This window comes from Castanea sativa, chromosome 3 (assembly GCF_040712315.1).
Source record: "Castanea sativa cultivar Marrone di Chiusa Pesio chromosome 3, ASM4071231v1".
Lineage (NCBI taxonomy): Eukaryota > Viridiplantae > Streptophyta > Magnoliopsida > Fagales > Fagaceae > Castanea > Castanea sativa.
In genome coordinates, this window is record NC_134015.1 from 14938188 (window position 1) to 14956312 (window position 18125).

An 18125-nucleotide genomic window follows, 5' to 3' on the forward strand; every position below is an offset into this window, starting at 1 on the left:
TACACCACGTTGCTTTGGCAGACATAAGACACGAAGTATCTCACTACAAGGTATTCTTTAACTTGCATTCTTTTTTCAATACAATGTAGAGACATCAGTCTTCATGGAAGTATAAACATGATATTTTTTCCCAAAACCCACGAATACCTGATGTTATGAAAAATGAAATTGAAAAAAAAAGACAAGAAAAAGGAATAAAGAGAAAGAAATATTATCTTCATCTTATAGCCTTACAAGTCTTGATTTCTTTTCTTTAACTATAATTATTTAACTTGTATTCATTTCTAACGTAATCATTATGGTTCACATACAAGGTATGAGATGCTAAACAAAAGGCCGTTGCAGCTATATACGAGGATTTTAAGGAGTCTTATGCAGAGTTGCCGCGTTTTTTGGCAGGACTTAAGGATGCAAGTTCGGGTACAAAGTATAAGTTAATAGTGGACAATAATTATGAATTGGGAACCTATACATTCAAGTCCGTATTTTAGGCATTTCGTCCATGTATTGTTGGGTTCAAGCATTGTAGGCCCGTGATTAGCATTGATACAACCCACCTCTATGGAAAATATAAAGGGAAATTGATGATTGCAATGGCGACAGATGCTAATAATAAGATTTATTCACTAGCCTTCGCCGTTGTCGAGAGCGAGAGCACAAAGACTTGGGGTTGGTTCTTGGCTTGTATAAGAAGGTATGTTACCGACCAGAGCAAGCCGTGTGTCATATTTGACAGACACCCTGGGATACAAGTTGTCTTCAGAAACACTAATCGAGACTTTTTACAGCATCCCATGACAAAACATCGTTACTGCCTTCGTCATATATGCAGGAACGTCAACACTAGATGGAACAATGAAACTTTAAAGAATCTAGTATGGAGGATAGCAAGTGCTACCCAAGAGCAAAAGTTCAATGCCACCTTCAATTTAATTGAGAATGTCAACCGGGATGCGCACCAATATCTGAAGGATGTACCCAAAGAGAAATGGGCTCTAACTTTTGACGAGGGTTATCATTATGGGGCGATAACTACAAACGTCTTCGAGTGCTTCAATGGTGTTCTAAAGGGTGCTCGTAGCCTGCCCATTACGGCAATGGTGAAATACATATGGTTCAAACTGAATGCTTACTTCGATGATCGTTGCAATAAGAGCATAGCGTAGTTGAATTCGGGGAAAAAATGGTGTAAATACGCCTTGGATATCTTCTTGAGAAATAAGGCGAAGGTGGAGCATCACAGGGTGACGAGATTGAGCGCGCAACAACAATCGTATCAAGTAGATACATCGCATAATCCAGGGACTGCTGGACATGGGGATCACACTCATGAAGTTAATCTGCTGCAAAGAACTTGCACATGTCAAAAATGGAAATTGTACAAGTTACCATGTTCACATGTCATTGCAGTTTGTATTAGGTATCGACATGATGTGTACATTGACCCATGCTATAGCATGAATGCACTGTTTTGGAGCTATGCTCTCGTTTTCCTTGCGTTGAAAGATAGATTATCATGGCCGGATCCTAAAGAAACTCGAAGGGTCGTTCCTAACCCCCGATTGATTTGAAAGAAAGGTCACCCTGTCTCAACATGAATCAGGAATGAGATGGACGAGGGCGGGAAACGGCTGAGAACCACACCATGGAAGGAGGGGGGGGGGAGGAAGGTGCAATGCGGGTTGTGTGACCAAGAGGGGCATAATTGAAGAACATGCCCTAAGCGGAATGAGGTACCGATGAGTGGTGGTCTTGTAGACTAGGTACGCTAAGTTTGAATCATGGCATCATTCTAAATGCAACTTGAAACAAAGTGCATGATATATGCCATTAGATCAAAATGCATGCTATATGCCATTCAATTATGTATTTTTAAAACTTAAGAAAAATTGGATAAAATTTGAAGGACCAAATATGACATTTATACTATAAGCTACTTTCCCTATAGGATGCATACAAAAAGTCATTAACATTGCCATTTGGTTTGTCGCAAAAATTGCATACTAATTGGTTAATGTAATGTAATGTGTAATTGCCCTATGTGTTATGTAGTGTTTTTCATTTTTTTTCTTTCTTTGAAGGGTGTTAGGTCATTTGTGGGTTGGCCATGATTTCACTTTTCCACTTTTAACTTATTGGATCTTAGAAGTTTTCTCTGATTGCATATTTTACAATTGTGAAGGCACTCTCCTTAGCATGATCATCTTTAAGTACCCTGGCATTGCGGCGGTGTCAACTTTGACTTGGCCTATGTTAACATGATCATCTTCAAGTACCCTACCATTCAAGTACATTGCTAATTAATGGTGTCAAATTTTTATGCTCACAACCAATTAGTCAGTTTACTACTTCTATTATAATGATTTCTTTGCTTGTGAAGGTTTGATGCCTGGCTGATTCAGTAATGATGATATTAAAAACTAGTTGCCTAGAATTTGATACTGTGGTTGATGTTCTTGCTGTTTAAACATTAATGTGTATTACTGAAATAGGTTGAAGATATATTATTTTTTCAATATATGCACACATCTGTTGTCTACAATTTGATGTCATGGTTGATGTTTTTGCTGTTTAATGTGTATTACTGAAATAGGTTGAAGATTTATTTTTTCAATACAAGCTACCTAAAATAACTTGTGGGCTACATGAATACATGTGCACGGATTTACACATTTTAGATTATCCATCTTTTTAACTAATATTTTTGGACTGCTGATCCAACAGTAGTTTAGTAGTGAGTGTTCTTTTCTCCAATTTAAGATTAGATTGTTTTATGTTCTGTTTCATTTTTGTGTGCGTGTGTGTGTGGATAAGGTGAACTTTTATAAATATAAAAGCCTATGCTAGACTTTTGTTCGTTTTAGGGCTACTTCTAGTAGTAGCTAGGTAATGTTGGGCCATATCTAAATGTCTGCTCTGTGTGTGTTTTTGTGTGTGCATGTTTCTTTTTTATTATACCTAATCTATTTACCATGTACAACTTAGTTTTAAGAGAATATAGAATATAGGTTGGTTATCAAGTTGACTTGTTTAGAGACCAATTAGCACCATTCTATGCGTTGAAAGGAAGAATTGCTTTAACTATCTCCCTTAAAATGCTGGAAGGAAGCTATTATACGTTCTATTTGAAAGAACAAAGGCTCATAACACCTTTTTGTGGAGCAGTTCATATGATTTTGGCAAAGGGTTAAGAAGTCCATTTTGCTAAGATCTATTGTTGGAGGTCCATTGTTCTTACCTTAATCAACTTAATCTTTCTCTTTGCAATTTTATAGCAATGAAGGACTTTCATTCAGATGAGGACTGTTCTCAAAGTTGTGGACAACTCAGGGGCAAAAAAGGTGATGTGCATACAAGCTTTGAAGGAGCTTTGAAGGGGAAGAAATGTGCAAGATTTGGAGATACAATAGTTGCATCAGTCAAGGAAGCCCATCCAAATGGAAAAGTCAAGAAAGAAAAGGTTGTGTATGGTGTGGTTGTGCGTGCTGCTATGTAACGTGGTCGTTGCGATGGCAGGGAGGTGAAGTTTGATGATAATGCTGTGGCACCAGAGTTTTTGGGCCTGTCCCTCATGAGCTGAGGAAGAAAAAGCATGTCAAGATTCTTACTTTGGCTGAGCATATTGCATGAAGAATGGAGTACACTAGACTCCCAAGTGCAGGATTGTTAACATAGGCATAATTTTGGATAAATCTAGCATATTCTTTTGGTTGGACTCTTGAAATTTGCCTAAACTTATCTGCAATTATTAATGAGGAGAAAGGCTGATTTTGCATCCCATCAACTTTGGAGTAGTGAGTAAATATCCAAGAGACATATTCTTGTGTAGTGTATCATAAACAATCAATAATGGCTGATTCTGCATCCCATCAAAATGTGATTTCCAACTACATTAGGCTATGACTCTCTCAACTGATGACTAATTGTCAATATTTCGGTTCATCAATGGGTACAAATACAATGCTGGAACACCATGAAAATCACTATTTTTTTCTCATTTTTTGTTTTGTTTTGTTTTATTTCCCTACCTCCTTTAAATACAAGGACAACTTGAAATTAAACAGCTGTGTTGCAGTAGAAACATTTGTTTTTGCCAAACTTGAAGATGTATAATCTTCCATTCCTCAATCTGGTTAATCTTCCATTTCTTGAAACTTTGGTATTACAGGCAACCGATGTCAATGAAGCCTTCAAAGACGTTTCAAACTCTACTCTAAGAGCCTACCTATTATTAATTGGATCAAGAAGTCCCATTGTTGCAAGGAACTGCTTAGATACCAATTTGTGTACATTTGTACTTTGAGGTGCCAAAATGTTATCCAAAGTACAAAACATAATCTCCATATGTTATACTATACTAGCTGATTGCTGCCATTAGCCAGTCCCCAGTAGAGAAATAGTGAGAGAGCAATAGAATAAAACAACTAGGTAAAACAAAATGAAGAAGGCTTGAATGGGGCCTCCCATACAGATTGATACTCGAGTTTCATGGACTCGAGTATCAATTGACATGATTTTTCCACTCAAGAAATCGGGTCCTCACATATAGATTGATACTTGAGTTTAATGGACTCGGGTACTGTTAACACAGTACTCGAGTTTCATGGACTCGAGTATCAATCGACATGATTTTTGCACTTAAGAAATTGGGGTCTCACATACAGATTGATACTCGGGTTTAATGGACCCGGGTACCACATTAATACATTACTCGAGTCCAATAAACTCGAGTACCAAGTGGCATTTTTTAATGCCCAAATGCCATGTCAGATGGTGCCACAGTGGCAGGACTCGGGTTTGTAGAGCTCGAGTACCAGAAAAGTGGTAGATCACTAATAAGTTCCAAAACAGTGTTTTTTTGCTACAAATTTTGCAAAATGGTGGTATTTGGCCATTTTCACCTAACCCCAATAGCAAGCAAACTTTATAAGGCCAATCTTTTGCAAGCCATGTTCAAAATGTATATGCCAAAGGCCAATCCTCAAACTTATGCTTTATATCTAATTTTTAATTTTCAGCTTGCATTACTTTTGTAAATTACAGGGTTTAAGGGTTTATATGATTAAAATTTTATTGAATTATCTCTGATTCTAGAGATTATGCATATTGTAACTATTTAGTCAAAACCCTTTCTAACCATTGAGATTATAATAAGATTTGCTTCAATCTAGCACTTTGTTTTGTGGGTTAGTCTTGCTGAGTGATAAAAGCTCACACTATTGAGAAAGAGAAGCCACCATCGATGTTATGACTTAATTCCAGAGATAGTAGCTGAAACACTGCTTATCTGGATGAGGCAATCTTTTTTGTTGGGGTTATAATTGCTTTTGAGAGATTGTTCAAAAATTGGGTGTGAAGTGGATCTCTACTCTAGGTGGACTTTGTTCTCTTTAAGCATTTATTTGTTTTTTAGGAATGTTTCTTTTTCCCCTGGGATTTGTTATTTTTGAAAGGATATTTATGTTGTATTTGTCTGGTTTTGTTACTTTCCTCGAAAACTAGCCTATTTTCCACTGAATTAAACAAAATTTGTACTAGTCTATTAATGAATTCATTTTGGATTGGTAGAGGAATTATAATTATGGGTTTTGGTGATAAAAAAAGATATTTGGATGACCAGTTTAAACAACTTCAGAAACTACTACAAAATGAGAACAATCCAGATTTTGTGGTTGATTTTCTATTTTCTTTGATGATTTTGAGAAGCTCTCAAACAATATTTCTAGAGCTCTGTGAGTATTTGTTATCTATGTGGTTGATTTTGGAAAAAAATTTGCTTAATGATTTATTTTTTGTTTATGGGTAAAATGAAATACTTCACTAATAAGTAATATGTTTAAGAAGATAAGTATATGTCTTATGCTACGTAATTGTTCATAAGTCATTGTCAAGAAAATTTTAGCTTCACAGTTATGACATTGATTTAAGGGCATCTTTGTAAGTATGTGTTTCCACGTTCTTACCATGACAAATATTTTACAAGGTTTTTCATTCTCTGCTCACTTGCATCATGATTTCCAGCACTACAATTATTGATTCGAAAACAGAATGTAGCATTGCTTTTTAGTTATGAGAGATAAAATTTTTGTTTATTATGTTGTATATATAGGTATACACATGGATTGGTTGTAATAATGATGTTTGAGTTTGGAGAATATTGTTTCATAAAGTTAAACTTCAAGTTCTGGAATTTTCTAAGTGAAAATTCGAAATACAGCATTTTCGATCAATCGAAGCTTTGGCTTGATCGATCGAAATAGTAAAGAAAAAATCTTGGAGTCTATGGATGTCTTGATCGCTGCTCGATACTTGTTCAACCGATTGAAAAGAGCACTCGATCGATTGAAAGTAACTTTTGATCGATTGAAAATCGTGAAACAGGATTTTTCTGCAGATTTTTCTGGTGACTGTTCAGAGAGTTTGAAGGGGTTTCAAGCCTTGTGAATGGTTTTATGAAACATTTTAACTCTCCATATATGCCTTTTGATGAAATATAACCCTATGAGTATAAATAGAGGCTTATGTTCACTTGAAAAATAGTAAGTTAGAGAGAAACACAAGAAATCCTGTGGTCATTCTCTAGAATTGCTATCTATAGAACCCAACATCTTGGTTGTATCCTGGGGAAAAATTTGCGATAACCCTTTAACAATAATAGTGTGGGGGGGGGGGGGGGGGCAAATATTGTCTAAGGAAAATGATATTATGTCTCCAAGTTATCTATTTTCTATTTTTCTTTTGTGTTAACCTGGTTCTTCCATTATTATTTTGTATAATATCCCTAACATATTATAATGTAATGAATTACTTGGTGGGTGGATTTGCTTGTGTGGCCCCCTACCCATGATTGGTTGCCTAAAAAAACAGTATGTATCATGGTAAGTTTCTTATGAACATAGGTGCACTAGAATTTTCTTAACAGTAATTTATGAACATTATGTGTGATGTCAAGTTTATGTTGCACGTTACTTTCTAAAATATGCAAATTGATGATTGTGGTCATGTTAGATATACTTATAATGTAAGATTGTTGAAGTACTGTGTTAAGTGATTTTGAAGCAAACATCATATTCAAAGAAAGTCACTATCCAATAGATAATTGCATCATTGTCTTTTTCAATGAATCTCATGCATCACACGGGTTAACGACTAGTGAAAATAAAACTGCACTAAAAGTTAGAAAAATTGGCAAAATGAAAAGTCAAGAAAGGCAACACGTTTGCATCTTGAACTTCTCTTCACCTAGCCTTAAACTATTGTCCCTATTCCTAATATGCAAACACAACACAACAAATGGAAATATACTTCTCTTCATCTAGACTAACCTATTGTCCCTAGAGGACAATAGAGTACTAAGTCTATTCTCTATAACCTTATGAATCTTTCTTTTCCGTGCTCTCTCCATAGCACCCTTAATTCTTATCCTTTTCCCGAAAACATACACTGACATCTAGCTGATTTGCCTATCAGTAGTTGTCCAATAGCACCCTAGTTTTTTTCCTCTTTCTGTTGCTACCCTTTGCTTACACTTTACTCTGTCTTGCTTCGTCCTAGATTAGCCTACCTACCCTGGGTTTTGCCTCCTCGTGCTACAATAGAGGTCTCAGACCTCATTGCTCGGACTGAGAACATCACATGGATAGACGCCTGCCTAGAGCTCCCTCCAAACCAAGATAACAATAACACATCCTCATGGGCTTTACTAGGAAAGCTCATTACATATAAACCTGTAGGTTTATCCATAGGAATTTTTTTTCATTTAACATTAAATTGCTAAGAATTTCGTTAGTTGCCCAGTTTCAGAACAAAATGGAAAAGTAGCATCTCGAGTTTTAAAAACTCGAGTTCCGAGTAGAAATTGAGTTTCTAATACTCGAGATCCTAAACTACAAGCATCTGACATGGACTTTTTTCCACGTGGAGCCACGTTGAAATCGAGTTTCTAATACTCAATTTGTGATCATATTAGCCGTCCAGACTCCAGAACATGAGAACTCTCCTTCACACACAAACATACAAACCCCAAACCTAAGACAAGCGCATCTCACTTTACCGGAGACAAGCGCATCTCATCAGCGGTAGAAACCCATCGACAGACGCTTAAGTGTTCTGGAATATGATCACCTTACTCAGCTCTCTCACTGCAGATCGGCTCACCCAGATCGGCCCACCCAGATTTGTTCTTCCTCTATTCGTTCTTCCTCTGTTCTGACCCAGATCGTGCATCTTCCTCTGTTCTGACCCCGATCGTGCATCTTCCTCTATTCTTCAGAGCTCCAAATCGTGGATTGTTCTTCTCCAAAATCGAGTCTTAGAGACTTGGTTTGATGATGTTTTTCTTCTCTGGGTTTGTTGATGAATTCGTTGTTTGATGATGTTTTTTCTTCTCTGGGTTCTGTGATGATGTTTTTTCTCTAAGTTCCTTGTCTGGAATTTGCTTTAAAACCTCATCATCCGAAAGCTGTGTCAAAAATGTTTTTGCCTAAGAAAATCGAGGCTTAGAGACTCGATTTTGATTTGGTAAAACTCGAGTCCTCCTGACTCGAGATCTATGTGGCATTTTCTATCTAAGTCATCAAGTAAAAATCGAGTCTTTGAGACTCGAGTTTTAAATAGAACTCGAGTTTTAGAAACTCAAGATGCTAGTTTGCTGAAACATTTCAAACATGTGTTAACTTACTATATTGCCCCCCTTTACTATGCTAGAAGCCAAATATCCCCTTATCCATAGTATCATATGTGGTAAACAGAGCATGGAGACCAGTTTTTAAGATCCGAGTGAGTTGGCTTGAGAACAATGTTTTTATATTCCATTTCCAACATGAAGTGGACATGGCCAATGCCTTTCGCAGAAGATCCTGGTCTATCGGAGGAGGATATCTAGTTCTAAAGCAGTGGAATCCTTCCCTGACGCGGCAAGAGATCTCATTCTCTTCTTCTATGTTTTGGGTTCAGGTACATGGGTTCCCTGACTTTGGAGATCACCAAACAACCTCCGCTTGCTGGGTAAAAGAGCTGGAAAGGTCATCGAGGTGGACTTAGCCGGAAAAGGAGGTGGTGGCTAGAAAAGGTTCATACGTATCCAAATAGAAATTGACATACGACGACCTCTCGTACCAGGTATTTTCTTGCCTAGAAACAACCTTCCTCATCTCTGGATTAGTTTAAGATACGAAAAATTAGCAGACGTGTGTTACCGTTATGTGTTGATTGGTCATGAGACTCATTTTTGCCAAGGTAAAATTTTCTTAATTCGTAACCCGTTTGGTCATGGGCTCATTGCCTCAGGGCCATGGCTGAGAGCAGAAAACAATACCACTTCATCGGAGTTATTCCACAAACCTGACCACCTTGCTCAACCAGTAACCCCTACTGAAAATTTTCAAATGCGGTTGAGATCCCCACGGTTCAGCCAACTCATCAAGCCACGTCAACAAACCAGGTTGAGGCACACATTCCCTACCATAACAGTGTACCTCAGGAGCATAGTACCATCAGGATAGAGCTATACCAAACCACAAACCAAGAGGAAGCTACACCCGAGGGGTTCACATCGCACCAGCTGGCTGTCTCATCCATACATGTAAAAAAATCCTCCCTTATCCCCTCTGATCCATATACGGACCCAAAAGACCAATTTTTACCACCTGTCACTACCCACAGAGATGATCCAAGCCCAACTTTCCCCCCTAGTTTCGGCCCACAAGTGAGCAACCCAGAACCTACCTTACCACCCAACAGTGAAACACATCCTGATAACGAAGCCAATCTAATCCAGCTCTCATTCCAATCAACCTTATCCCAACCCCCATCGCCACAATCTCAAAGAAAGAACCCTAACACCTCTCTAACATCCCAAGCCATACTACCACAAAACACCCAGGAAGAAACCTCTAACCCGATTCCCACCCACAAAAGAAAAGTCTTAAAGCAAGAGCTTGATAAATTCGCCAAAAGAATCAAATTCATTGTTCACGCTCCTGAAGCGGATTGCTACGATCCTAAGATAGTCACCTTCACCCCCAATGCTAGAGTGGATCAATTAAGTCTAGAGGAAAGGCTTAATTCATTAATTCTAAGCAACTCTGTACCCCGAGGTGAGCTCATTTCATCAATTCAGTGCAACTCAGCACGCCAAGGTGAACCTTTTGAATTTGATATATCCCCACCTGATACTAACACCATTGCTAAATTATGCTCTGTTACTATTGTTATGGCTGAGGAGGTGGGCCTTATCAAGCCTAGACATGGCAAAGGAATGGGTCGGGTCGGGCCAAATGGGTTGCAGGTAAAAAATGGGTCAATTTAAGCGGGTTAAAAACGAGTTCGGGTCAATCAGATTACGGGTCAGGTTGACCCGTATTTTTCACATGAATTTTTTTTTTTATAAAGAAAACAACATGTATTTGCCATTTGGAAAGTTATGCAACAAATTACTTGATGTAAATTGCATTACTTTGAATTAACCACTTATATCAAGAATGAACTCAGTTAAACTTATTAATACTTATTCAATAATTTTAAAATTATACAAATCCTAACATTGCTATCTAAAACAAAATAATACAAGGATAAGTAAAACAAATACACAAGTTTTATTTCTACACAATATTAACATTCCAAAATATAAAATAAAATTACAAATGACTTATTGGATAACTCATTTGATAAAGAATAAAAACATATAAGAAATTTACAATCTTGAAAATTAATTTTATAATCTATTATCAATTGTAGTTGGCACTCTATTTCAATTTGAGATATACATTAAAGTTTGATTGTTTACTTATTTATACATGGTTTCTTTTATGAATATCATATCATTGTTAAGCAATACACACTCTAGGAAATATCATAATTTATTTTGAAAAGTCGTTTATTTTGGACATAAATTGTTAAAAAATAGGTCTAAGCATTCAGTATTTATACTAATTTGACACTTTGGCTTCACTATTTTCATACTTGTGAATGTTTCTCATATATGTCTATAATTTTAAATTTATGTTTTTAACTCTATTGTAACCAGATTATCTTGGCATTTACTTTACTATTTCATATCTAAAAATCTTTACTCACTCCAGAATGCTCAATCATTCATCTTTTAATTAATTTGCATGCAGCTATGTAAATGTACCAATTGTTTCCTTCAAGCTCACAACAAACAATTAAACCAATATTGTCTTAATTTTACTATTTTTTTACCACAAAAAAAAGTTAAAAAAAAAGTTCGGGTTTAGGTTGGATTGACTCGCAAAAAACATGGGTTGGGTCACGGGTCAACCCATTTTTACTTCGGGTCAAAAAATCAGGCTCGAGTCAGGTTGGGTCAGAAAATTCTGACCCATTTTTCCATGTCTAATCAAGCCTCCAACCTCCCCATGAAAATCCTAGGCTGGAACTATTGTGGCATTTGTAACGTTGCGACAGTAAAAGCCCTTAAGGCTCAAATAAAAGGGAATAGCCCAGATATTATTTTTCTTAGTGAAACCAAAGCCTCTGTTTCTAGGATGAAGGATGTGTTGAAATCAATAAAGTTTTCTGATATGTGTGTTGTTGAGGCTAAAGGTTCTGCAAGGTGGTATTTGTGTCATGTGGAAATCTGGTTTATCGATCCACCAAGTGGAATAAAATAAAAATCTTATTGCAATCAAAGTGTCTGATGCCTTTTGTGATTGGATTATGGTGGGTTTCTACGACCCTCCCTACCCAGTCAAGAAACAAAAAGCTTGGGAGAATCTTATGGCGCTCCTCAATTCCTGTCAATGTCCTTGGGTCTGCATTGGTGACTTCAAATTCACCAAGAATGATAAAGAGACACTTGGAGGTAAAAGATGCGGAGGCTCCTCGGCCACCAATTATCTCAAAGAGCTAATCTTCGAGTTTAGAGCTATTGACCTGGGTTTTTCTAGTAATTCTTTTACATGGGCTAGAGGTAGATGGGGAAGCTCCACTATCAAAAGAAGGTTGGATAGAGGCATTGCTAGCATATCATGGCGCCTAGCATTCCCTAAAGCTGATGTGACTCACTTGGGAGCCTTAAAATCAGACCACACCCCAATACTGTTAAATACCAATCCAAAAGATAGCTTTGCCCACAGACCGTTCAGGTTTGAAGCTGCTTGGATCAGGGACAATGGATGCAACTCAATAGTGGAAAAGGCATGGAATGAGGAAGCTAGAGGTCTAGCTTTTACAAAGCTATATAAAAGCAGGCCAACACTAGAAAAGCACTTTAGAAGTGGAATAAAGAGGTGTTTGGGCACTGCCAAGTTAGGATAAACCTTCTTATGGAAAAGATCACCGAAGTTCAAAATAGGCCGCCCTTGGAGAACAATGGTAGAATTGAGGAAGAACTCCAAATAGAGTTGTCAGAATGGCTATTTAGAAGCGAAATCATGTGGAAGCAAAAATCACATGAGCTCTGGCTGAAAGAAGGAGATAGAAACACAAAATTCTTCCATCTTTCTACCATTATAAGGAGAAGGAGGAACAATATCGATGCCATCAAGTCAGAGGAAGGCCACTAGATTATGAGCTCAAATCAAATTAGGCATCTCTTTGTCTCATCCTTCAAAAGCCTGTTCTCTGAGGAGAATGTGTCCTTTCCAGAAAAACTCGACAACCTTATGACCAGCTGTATCTCCGAGGAGGAAAACTCATTGCTGAAGAAAATCCCATCTTGAGAAGAGATTAAAGAAACTCTTTTCCTGATGCAGGACTTAAAAGCTCTCGGTCCCAACGGGTTCCCTGCCTTGTTCTATAAGGAATTTTGGCCCACGGTCGTGGATGCAATCACGAACGCGGTCTTGTCATTCTTCACAGATGGTTGTTTGCATAGAGAAGCTAATAGCTCTCTCATTGTTCTCATCCCAAAAACGACCAACCCAACATCAATGAATAGCTTTCGGCATATAAGCCTCTACAATGTAGTTTACAAAGTCATCTCCAAACTTCTTGTTGCAAAGCTAAGACCTCTCCTCCACAAGACCATCTCTCCTTGTCAATCGGCCTTTATACCGGGCAGATGGATTGCTGAAAACCAGGTTATTGTGCATGAGCTTTTGCATAGTTTTAAAACTAGGAAGGTCAAATCTAGATTCATGGCCATCAAGCTTGGTCTCCTGAAAGCATACGACCGATTTAATTGGAAGTTCATCCATGCTATTCTTAAAAACTTGGGGTTCAACTTTGTCCTCTTTAGTTGGATTTTGACCCACTCTCACCGTGCCTGTTTATTCTAGGACAAGAAGTTTTATCAAGGATGTTGGATATAGAGCTAAGCACTAGCAATATTAGCGGAGCTAAACCTTGTGCTAGAGGACCTACCCTCAAGCACGTCATGTATGCGGATGATATAGTCCTTTTCTCTAAAGCAACAAGAAATGATGCTTAAAGGATTTCTGACTGCCTGGAAAAATATTGTAGTTGGTCTGGATAGAGTATAAATAGAGGAAAATCTGGAATTTTCTTTTCAAAGCACACTGGACCGTGCAGTATAAGAGCCATAAAGCAAATCTTCCATATGAAGAGTCTTAAAAAAGATGCAATGTACCTTGGAGCACCAATGTTCTTGTCCAGATCACCATCCGAAGATTTCAAGTTTTTGTTAGACAAAGTGGAAGCAAAACTCTCAGGATGGAGAAGTAGATGCCTCTCCTGGGCAGGTAGATGCACTTTTATAAACTCTTTAACTCAGACCATTCCCAACTACCCTTTGTCCTCCTTTAGCATCCTTGCCAAACTTTGTGACAAACTTGATGCTTTCTCTAGAAGGTTCTGGTGGAAACCTAAATCGAAAGAAGGAAGATTTTCTTCCTGGAAAAAGTGGGACAAGTTGTGTAAACCCAAATGTGCAGGAGGTCTCGGCTTCAAAAAAACTAGAGAAGTTAATGCTACACTTCTAGCTAAGTTATCATGGATGGTTGCCTCTGGTAATCAAAGCATCTATATGGAGGTTTTGAGAGCGAAGTATAAAGTCAAAGAAGATTGGCTTAGAGCAAATTCGAGAAAATCATCCTCCCCCACCTGGAAAGCAATTGAAAGAGCTAAGATTTTGATTGAAAAGGGAGCATGTTTCCTTTTGGAAGATGGCAAATTTATCGATGTATGGGCTAATCCTTGGGTGCCTTGGATCGAAGACTTTAAACCAACGCCGAGAATTGAAGACTACTATCAGCTCCCCATCAAAGCTCATCATCTATTAGATCATACCTCAAATGCATGGAATGAAGATATGGTAAAAGAAGTCTTTGAATCAGTGGCTGCTCAAGCCATCCTTACCATACCTATCCCACACTCCCCTAGGCAAGACAAGCTCATTTGGTTGCCTGATTCTAAAGGAGCCTTCTTTGTTAGATCAGTTCATTGAGTGGCGTTCACCCATTCAAGTAGCAGCAATCAAGACATTTCCCACTGGAAAAATTGGTGGAAAGCTAGGCTCCTAGAGCGTCTTAAAGTGCTGTTATGGAGGATTAGAGCCAATGCCATTCCCACAAGAGAGAACATTCAGCGAAGAATCCAACATATTGATCCATCTTGCATTCTTTGTAATGTGGAAGTTGAGAGAAGCAGTATCCTATTCTTTGAGTGTCACTTCACCAGAGCCATATGGGCAACTTTTGGTTGGGGTCTAAGGATCAATTCTGACTTGCTAAATTCAAGAGAGGACATTCTGAAGATGATCTTAAATCCTCCAAATGCCCCTGTTCCAACAAATGAGCGATGGACCATATCCCTAAATATGGCCCTTATTATTGAGGAGATCTGGAAGGCAAGAAACCTTAAGCTTGTTCAACATTATCAACCCATTTTGTCCAAGGCCAAGATGAATGTTAATGCGAAGTTTCACGAGTTATCAAAGGTATACTCCCTTCTCATCCATCCCAATCTAGCAACAACAGACCCTCCCACTTGGATTCCTCCCCCTACAGATCACATCAAAAGTAATGTGGTTGCTGCTCTTGACTCTTCCAAATCTGCCTTAGCTGTGGTAGCTTGGAATTACAAGGGAGATGTGTTATTCATTTGGGGCAAAGTCCACCATCTCTGTCCCCCATTGCAAGCAGAGGCATCAGCCTTACTGTGGGCAGTCCAACTCGTAACCCAACAACATTGGAGATCAGTCATTTTTGAGAGAGACGCAAAAACGCACTTCGATGCGTTGAACCATCCTGAGCGGGCCTCTAATTGGATTCTAGACACTCTCAACAGCAATATTCGTAACTTGTCTTCTTTTTTTCGTCTTGTACCTTTTGCTGGGTTAAGAAACAGCAATTCTGCAGCCCATGAAGCTGCAAGATTCGCTTTGAAATCATCCCACCCATTTTGTTTTTCTAATGGTAATCTCCCACCTTCCATTGAGTCAATTTGTAAGGGAGATGTCGCCTCTTGTTTTTCTCTTTAGTTTCTTTGAATGAATATGTCGTTTATCAAAAAAAAAAAAACCTATTGTCCCTAATATGCAAACACATAACACATGAAAAATATTTCACCGTCCAAACTAAAGTTGGTGATGATGAATTTGAAGAAATTTTCAATAACAAGACTGATTTAACAAATCAAGAAAACATTACTAGCAATGAAGGCAAGATTGTATTTGTTAGGTTCTATGTACTTAGGAACTAATGTATTAGAACTCTAATGTGTATTGTTGGCAAACCATGATCAAAACAGGTGTTTAGTCTTGTTTTAGACTTGTTCAAAGTATGTCATTCATGTAAAGTTGGAATCGAGTTAACTGCAGAAGTTACTGTGCATTTCTGCTTGGCTCGATCGATCGAGAATTAGACTCGACCGATCAAAAGTCGTGCATATTGTTTTTTCTACAGAATTTCCAACTCAGCCCTAAGCCTATATGATGTGTAGGGTTTTATGTTTTGCCCTAGATATAAAAGGCAAACTCTAGCCACGTTTTTGAGGTTGCTAATATTGCTGTTTATGTGAATCTCTTGTGAGATCTGAGAGGTGCTTGCCTTCACACAAGCTTAGGATTATCAAGAAGGAGATTTCTTCAAGAACTTGATGATCATTCAGTTTCTGCCATAAGAGCTTAACGATACACAAGCGGGAGTACTTATACTTGCTGGAGAATCCAAGAAAGAAGGAATCCGTAGTCTCGGAGCTTGCACGTGGTCGTGTCAGTAAGTTTTCTACTGGTGGGTAGCAATAGGATGTTAGTGGTCTAAGTCGCTATTGTACAAACTTTGATTCTTTCATAGTGGATTCGGTTTTACCTTGAGGATAGCTAGGTTAAATCCTCCCCAGGTTTTTACCGGTTTGGTTTTCCTGGGTCATCATATCTTTGTGTTTTTATATTCCGCACTTTACATTGATATGATTATATGATTGTGTTAACCTAGATCTGCATAATTTGAACTGGTAATAACTTGGCTTGTTAACTAGGTTAATCTAATTGTGTGTTTAAGGGGTCTAAATAACTCTACAGTATCTAAGAAACTTAAAGATAGAAAGTGTGAGAAAGTGATAGAAAGTAAGAGAAAAGAAAGGAAAGGAGAGAAACGAAGAGAGAAAGATTGAGAGAAAAAACTTGTACTAACTATCTGAAATTCTTCTCAAAATAACAATTGAGCTTGATGCTCTGTATTTATAGTATACAATAATCATAACTACTTAATTAATCTTCCACATTATACGGATCTAAGCCCATAAATCTAGGGAATTCTATTCAGTGGCTTTAACTGAATTTCGCGCCAACCACTTGCTCTTTGAATTGAGTAAAACGACCCGTTTCACTACTAACGCTCCTTTTAATGAAACGATGCGTTTATAGCAATACCTTTCCTTTTAATGAAACGATGTGTTTAGTGCAATACTAAACACTGTCGTTTTGATCCTCAGAAATCTTCAACCTCTATCGTGGCCTCTATACAAGTTTGTCTTCAACATCCCCCCTCAAACTGATGGGAGAGGAATCAACCAAAAGTTTGGCACGATGAAATTGAAAAAAAGAGGAGCAGGAAGAGACTTGGTGAAAATATTAGCAAAATTATCCTTGCAGAGATAAACCCAATTTTCAATTGCTTGAGTAGGACCTTCTCACAAGTGAAATGGTAATCAACCTTAAGATGTTTGGTGCGAGAGTGGAAAACAGGATTTGCAGACAAAGCATCTTGAGATTGATTACCATTTCACTCGTGAGAAGGTCCTGCGCAAGCAATTGAAAATTGTGTTTATCTCTAGCGAAGATAATTTTGTTGATATTTTCACCAAGTCTCTTCCTGCTCCTTTTTTTTTTTTTTTTTTCCAGTTTCATCATGCCAAACTTCTGGTTGATTCCTCTCCAATCAGTTTGAGGGGGAATGTTGAAGAAAGGCCTGTACAGAGGCCACGACAGAGGTTGAAGATGAAGCAAAGGTTGAAGATTGAAGCTGCCATTGTTGAAGTTTGAGCAACAGCAGTGGATGGCTCTAATACCATGAAGAAATTTTCAATAACAAGACCGATTTAACAAATCAAGAAAACGTTACTAGCAGAGAAGGCAGGATTGTATCTGAGAAACTTAAAGATAGAAAGTGAGAGAAAGTAAGAGAAAATAAAGGAAAGGAGAGAAACAAAGAGAGAAAGATTGAGAGAGAAAACTTGTACTAACTATTTGAAATTCTTCTCATAATAACAACTGAGCTTGATGCTCTGTATTTATAGTACACAATAATCATAACTACTTAATTAATCTTCCACATTATACAGATCTAAACCCATAAATCTAGGGAATTCTGTTCAGTGGCTTTAACTAAATTTCGCGCCAACCAACTGCTCTTTGAACTGAGTAAAATGACCTGTTTCACTACTAATGCTCCTTTTAATGAAACTGCGTTTAGCGCAATACCTTTCCTTTTAATGAGACGATGCATTAAGCACAATACTAAACACTTTCGTTTTGATTCTCAGAAATCTTCAACCTTTGCTTCATCTTCAACCTCTGTCATGGCCTCTTGATAGGTCTGTCTTCAACAGAATCCTACACTAAATTCATTAAAGTTTGTTCCTTGTCATTATTTTGTGATCACAAACTTGTCAGGTCTCACACATGGGATCTAATTGTTTTGTTTTATTTGGAAGCCTACTGTAAGATACAAGTAGGTGCATCACATCAAGATTCTCTTTGA

General features: G+C 37.8%; 2 protein-coding genes and 1 pseudogene across 2 annotated transcripts; all 3 read left to right on the forward strand.

Annotated features, from left to right (window-relative positions):
• The first annotated feature begins 3095 nt into the window (after positions 1 to 3095).
• LOC142627178 (large ribosomal subunit protein uL14mz-like) lies at positions 3096 to 3678 on the forward strand (annotated as a pseudogene).
• Positions 3679 to 13546: 9868 nt separating this feature from the next.
• On the forward strand, positions 13547 to 14368 carry LOC142628562 (putative mitochondrial protein AtMg00310). The gene has a single exon (XM_075802635.1). The coding sequence runs from the start codon at positions 13547 to 13549 to the stop codon at positions 14366 to 14368; it is 822 nt and encodes a 273-aa protein (XP_075658750.1).
• Positions 14369 to 14740: 372 nt separating this feature from the next.
• On the forward strand, positions 14741 to 15403 carry LOC142628563 (uncharacterized). Its single transcript, XM_075802636.1, has one exon. It carries the CDS (start codon positions 14741 to 14743, stop codon positions 15401 to 15403), a length of 663 nt encoding a protein of 220 aa, XP_075658751.1.
• Positions 15404 to 18125: the final 2722 nt, after the last annotated feature.